The sequence below is a fragment of the Arctopsyche grandis genome, unplaced genomic scaffold (assembly GCF_051622035.1).
Source record: "Arctopsyche grandis isolate Sample6627 unplaced genomic scaffold, ASM5162203v2 HiC_scaffold_27, whole genome shotgun sequence".
Taxonomy (NCBI): Eukaryota; Metazoa; Arthropoda; class Insecta; order Trichoptera; family Hydropsychidae; genus Arctopsyche; species Arctopsyche grandis.
Window position 1 is genome coordinate 21,149 of NW_027518434.1, and position 6,334 is coordinate 27,482.

General features: G+C 41.6%; 1 protein-coding gene across 1 annotated transcript; it reads left to right on the top strand.

Annotated features, from left to right (window-relative positions):
* The first annotated feature begins 5,697 nt into the window (after positions 1-5,697).
* LOC143921889 (histone H2B-like) lies at positions 5,698-6,079 on the top strand. Its single transcript, XM_077445206.1, has one exon. It carries the CDS (start codon positions 5,699-5,701, stop codon positions 6,077-6,079), a length of 381 nt encoding a protein of 126 aa, XP_077301332.1. The 5' UTR covers position 5,698.
* The last annotated feature ends 255 nt before the right edge of the window (positions 6,080-6,334 follow it).

A 6,334-nucleotide genomic window follows, 5' to 3' on the forward strand; every position in this document is an offset into this window, starting at 1 on the left:
GGAAGTTCATTGCACATTGCGGAGAAAAGACACAAAACTTTGGAAAGACGTTTTTTAGCCAATAATAATTTAAAAATGGAATACAATAAAGTTTTAGAAGAGTACATAAATTTAGGACATATGTCAGAGTGTGAACCTCCGGAGGCACATGAGGTTCATTGTTATTTACCTCATCACGTCGTGGTTAAGGAGTCTAGCCTTACCACTAAATATCGTGTAGTTTTTGATGCGTCCGCGAAGACAACGTCCAATATCTCACTAAATAATATTTTGATGGTGGGACCTAGTGTCCAATCAGATTGGTTAAATTTATTTTTATTAAAACTTATTGAACTCATTCCTCAGACAATCTTCAAAAAATGGAAGGATTGTCAATTATCCAATACAGTCATGAAACTTTATAAAATTCCTAGATTGATAATACTAAATAATGCCATTAATATACAGGCACACGGATTTTGTGACGCATCCGAGAAAGCTTATGGTGCTTGTATTTATGTAAAATGTACTGATCAATTGGGAAATTCCAAATGTCATCTTGTGTGTTCTCGTTCGAGAGTCGCTCCGCTCAGTTTTGTAACTATTCCGCGTTTAGAGCTGTGCTCCGCTATGTTATTATCAAAGTTAATGAAGTCAACAATAGACCAATTAACAATTCATATTAATGAAAAATATTATTGGACGGATTCAACCGTCGCATTGCATTGGATTAGGGGAGAGTCATGTAAATGGACTACCTTCGTTGCCAATCGAGTGGCCGAAATCCAATCAATATCTCAACCCATTGAGTGGTACCATGTCTCCTCTACAGACAATCCAGCAGATTTAATTTCTCGAGGGACTCAACCATCAGAATTAAATCATAATTCGTTATGGTGGGACGGCCCTAGTTGGTTGAAATTAGATGAATCACGATGGCCTCGAAGACCTCCTGAGATCACAATAGATCTTCCAGAGAGAAGGGTAGTCACTAACGCTACCCTTGTGAGGGAAAATAATTGGATAGATAAATATTCTCATCTTCCAAGACTCCTTCGAGTTTTATCATATGTTCGTCGGCCACTAAGGAATAAACAATTAAACGTTAAAGAAAATAACGAACCGTCCGCTTTAGAATTAAAAGATGCTTTAAATAATTTGATTAGGTTATCGCAAATGGAATCATTTCCATTGGAATATCATTTGCGGAGCAAGGGACATCCAATTCCCAGTAGCAGTAAATTAGCTAAATTGTCCCCTCTATTCCATGAGAATTTAATTTGTGTTGGAAGTAGACTTCCTCTGGGAACAACTCTATCAACGTCACCCATTATCTTGTCAAATAAGCATAAACTTACACACATGATTGTCCGAGATGCACACTTGAAATATATTCACTTGGGTACTCAAGCCTTACTGTCGTTATTGCGGCAGACCTATTGGCCATTGGCCGGACATAATACTGTCAAAGGAGTGGTGCGTTCATGTGTCATTTGTTTCAGAAATAAACCACTGTCACACAATAGATTAATGGGATTACTCCCGCTCGAACGTACCACTGCTAATTTTCCCTTCAGTCATGTGGGGATAGACTTCGCAGGACCTTTTCCTGTGAAGAGTGGTTGCAATAAGAATTCTAAGATAATTAAGGGTTACGTTTGTGTCTTTGTGTGTTTTTCCAGTAAGGCAGTTCACTTGGAACTTGTCGGAGACTTAACGAGTTCAAATTTCTTAAATTGTTTAAGAAGATTCGTAGCCAGACGTGGCAGGCCCAATACGATATATTCCGACAATGCTACTAATTTTGTCGGTGCAAGTCGTGAACTCGTTAATTTAGTAAAATTAATTTACGAACGTCCTCATGAGGAGAAGCTACTACGGTATGTAGCCTCCGAAGGGATTCGTTGGAAGTTTAACCCGCCAAGGGCGCCTCACATGGGAGGGCTGTGGGAAGCAGCGGTTAAATCCATGAAAATTCATTTAAACAAGGTGTTAAAGGCCACCACCTTAAATTTCGAATCATTTTGTACGGTATTGACTCAAATAGAAGCTTGCATGAATTCCCGTCCTCTTAGTCCCTTGTCATCCGATCCACTAGACCTTTTACCCCTCACACCTGGACATTTCTTAATTGGCAGATCCTTACTCGCTCTTCCAATGGAGGTTAAATATAACACTAATGTCCATGCCAATCTGCTTCAGATACAATTGACCACAGCAGCATTTTGGAAACGTTGGTCGGCGGAATATTTACATTCTTTGCAGTTACGACACAAATGGAAGAAGGACTCGAGCAACAATCTGAGTGTGGGTCAAATGGTCCTGTTAAAGGAGGAACACATGCTGCCAACCCGATGGGTCTTGGGTCGAGTCACTAAATTGTATCCCGGACCAGATGGCAGAGTTCGAGTCGTCGACGTCTTTACTGCCAGCGGAGAGTTTCGTCGGTCCAGTCATCTAGTGGCGCCATTGCCGATTCTACCACAAGGACCACTTGACAGGAAGGAAGATCAGCAAGATGGAGGAGAAACAGCAGCTTCAATTCCGTCAACTTCGGTAGCTTAGTTTAACCCGAAGACACTACCCCCAACGCATATTACTTATTAGATGTAATCATGAGTTTAAATCATTCAATGTTAATAGTAATACTCCGTAATTCACTTTAATTGTGTTGTGTGTATAATTTAAGCTATTTTCATTTTAACATTCGGCAGTATATATCTCCGAATTTAATCTAATCATTTTGTCTTTATAATATAAGACTTGTCTCATGTCATCACTCGGAAGGATTATATCCGAGTTTAAAATAAACTGTTCAAATTTGACAGTTAAAATTATATTCATGATTTGTTAATGTTAGTCTCCAAGCCAAACTTAATGGAGCATCTTAAATTATTTCATGTCTACTTAATTATAACCTGCCGGGAGTCATCCGCAGGTCTTATGTTTCTTGTTATGAAAACATAAGTTAACTCTTACTGTTTATAGTATTTATGTGAATCATAGAATAAGTAAATATTATAATACTGAACATTTCGATGTTTAACGTAGAGACATCTATAATCATAGTTCGCCTTCATTTCCTGCTTGTAGGAATGAATGAATGACTTTCCAATTTACTTGTAATTTAGCAATGTTTGTGTTACTTGTTGATGAAATCAAGTTAACTTAGGAGCATTACACTCACTAATCAAGTTTAGTTGATCGGTAATAGCTGATCTGTATTGACAACTGTAATAGTGTCAACATTGTATTGTCTAAGTTAACATCAAGATGAGGAATGCTTAAGTTAAACCATATACAGTCCACTCTCTCTTCTTTAAAGTAAACTTATCTTGTAATGCTTATTCACAGCTTCAAAGGAGATTTCAAAAATTTTAATGTAAATAGAAATAACATTCACCAGAGGTATACCTATAAGTTGAAATATTACTGAACCAATAAATTGATTTTATCCTCACACTGGATGAGGCAAAGGTTTCATTATTCACCCTCTATTTAATTATTTTAAGAGCTATGATTTATTGTAAACGACTCGTCAGTAATGCTGTAACTCTGTAGAATAACTGTATTGTTCAACAGTTTTCCTATGTGGGACTATGTTCCGACTTTTATAATGACGTGTGGCAAACAGTCTTATTAACTGATTGTCGATTGGCATTATTGACGAGTTGGAAGTAGTGTGGACCCAAGCGGAAGAACGCTACGGTCGAGTAGTCAGCGAAAAGACGGCGTACGTAGAAGTTGTGTTCTCGTACGTTCCGCTGAACCACCACGTGCAGATTTTACATTTCAATAAACTACATCAAACCATTATCGAAGTCTTTTCCAGCAACTACGAAACGACAACTGGGATACCAAACTCAGAGCGCTAAAAGACGGACATAACGGTTTCTGGAAACTGTCAAAAATCTTCAGAAGCAACGGCAATAGGATCAAAGTTGGAGACAAGTTTGTCTACTCCACCGCCGATAAAGCGGAAGCCCTAGCTGACAGTCTCCAGGACCAATTTTCTCTCTCAAACTCTAACCTGCAAAGTGACTTTTGCCAAATGGTTAAAAGCTCCGTCAATAGCTACCTCGAAAACCCAGCCCCAGTACCCATTGTCGCCACTTCGCCGCTTGAAGTCCTAAACATCATCAAAACCATCGCCGCCAAAAAGGCCCCTGGCCCTGACGGAATTTCCAACAAAGCTCTAAAAGAACTCCCTCAAAAAGCCATCGCTGCACTCACAGCTATACTAAATGCCACCAACAGAATCTGCTACTTTCCGAGTCAATGGAAACTCGCCAATGTCATTCTCATCAGAAAACCCTACTCGAACCCCTCCCTCGCAACAAGCTACCGACCCATCAGCTTACTATCCTCGTGATAGACGGCTTCGACCGCAACATGTCTACTGGAGCAATCTTCCTATACATTTCCAAAGCCTTCGATAAAGTTTGGCACTCTGGCCTCCTTTACAAAATGATTGATTGCTGCCAACATCACCCCCCACTCAATACGATCTATCGCATCCTTCCTAAGAGAAAGGAAATTTCAGGTCAAACTCAAGGACCACATATCAACCCAGCGAGGCATCTCCGCTGGGGTACCCCAAGGCTCCATCCTCGGCCCCACGCTATACAACCTGTACCCACACGACATACCCACTCCTACACATAGGTACACAAACATCGCACAGTATGCCGACGACACTGCCATCTTAGCGAGCTCCGTCAGCCCCAAGGGAGTTTCGCTCGCCCTCCAGAAGTACTCGGACCAACTGGTAGCGTGGTACGATAAATGGCTGATGAAAATCAACCCGGACAAAAGTCAGGCAATATTCTTCTCCAGACGTAAATATCGGTGCAAACCAGCCATGCCAGTAATTATAAACGACCAACCAGTCAACTGGACCAAGTCTACCCACTACCTGGGGGTAATAATCGACCGCAGATTAACCTGAAAACCCCACATCACTAACGCGGTGCGTAGAGCTAGGGCAGTTGCGTCAAAGCTTTACCCACTATGCAAACCAAACAACAAACTCTCGCTTAAAAACAAGTGCTTGCTGTATAAATCCATCATTCGCCCACAAATCACGTACGCGAGCCCCGTGTGGGCTCACACTACCATCTCCAACAGATCCATACTCAGACTGCAGACAGTACAAAACAAATTCTTGCGTGCCGCGGGCAACTACGACTGGTACACAAGAAACACTATAATTCACAATGACCTAAACATTGACTACCTTGACAAACACGTACACAAACTTGTCGTAAACTACTTCAAGTCTCTCGGCAAGGTAGACAATCCCTTAATAAATTCCCTCAGCAAGACTAAACTAATAATTAACCAAAGGCCCATCGACATTCTGAAGATGGGTATAGGCTAAAATTAGCATCCATTTAACTAACCACACTCAACCACCTCCAAACGGTCCATACCCGTTAACCACCCACTAACACACTAACCCCGACAGTATCCCACAGATGTTGCACTAATTTTGCTTAGTGTTCCAGATCGACAAACACTCCACAAGCGAGCAGCCGCCAGCCCGCACCACAAACATCACCGAGAGTCCGATCCCATACAACTCGTTCGATAGATAGGTTAAGGGAGTGTCACTACCCTATAAACTATCGTTAAAACGCAGCCACAAAGAAGAAGTTGAAGCTCATTCTGAAGCGTTCTCTCGTATTGGCAGCGTCCCTTTGGATCACTGCGATACACGATGCCGCCCAAGACTAGTGGAAAGGCCGCCAAGAAATCTGGGGGCAAAGCCCAGAAGAACATCTCCAAGGGGGATGGAAAAAAGAAGAACAAGCGCAGGAGGAAGGAGAGCTACGCCATCTACATCTACAAGGTGTTGAAGCAGGTGCACCCCGACACCGGCATCTCGTCGAAGGCGATGAGCATCATGAACAGCTTCGTCAACGACATCTTCGAGCGCATCGCAGCCGAGGCTTCTCGTCTCGCCCACTACAACAAGCGCTCCACCATCACTTCTCGCGAAATCCAGACTGCAGTCCGTCTCCTGCTTCCAGGAGAGTTGGCCAAGCACGCCGTCTCTGAAGGCACCAAAGCCGTCACCAAGTACACCAGCTCCAAGTAGACGCCAACGTTCTAACGTTGAAGAACATCAAAAGGCCCTTTTCAGGGCCACCAATGCTCTTTACAAATAAAAATTTGGTTTAAAATGAACAGTTTCATCATTTGCATATTGGTATTTTTATACTGCACTCATTGGTGTAATATGGCGATTAACAGTCCCAACTACCTCCTTTTTTATTTGTTTTATTTTAACATGATAATGCCACTCAGCTTAGTTTTTTCATTAAGTAGTTTCAAGTGCTGTTATCTTTTTTTA

What these genes read in the sequence shown, in the direction of transcription:
- LOC143921889 (XM_077445206.1), top strand. Translation starts at nt 5,699, where the DNA reads ATGCCGCCCAAGACTAGTGGAAAGGCCGCCAAGAAATCTGGGGGCAAA.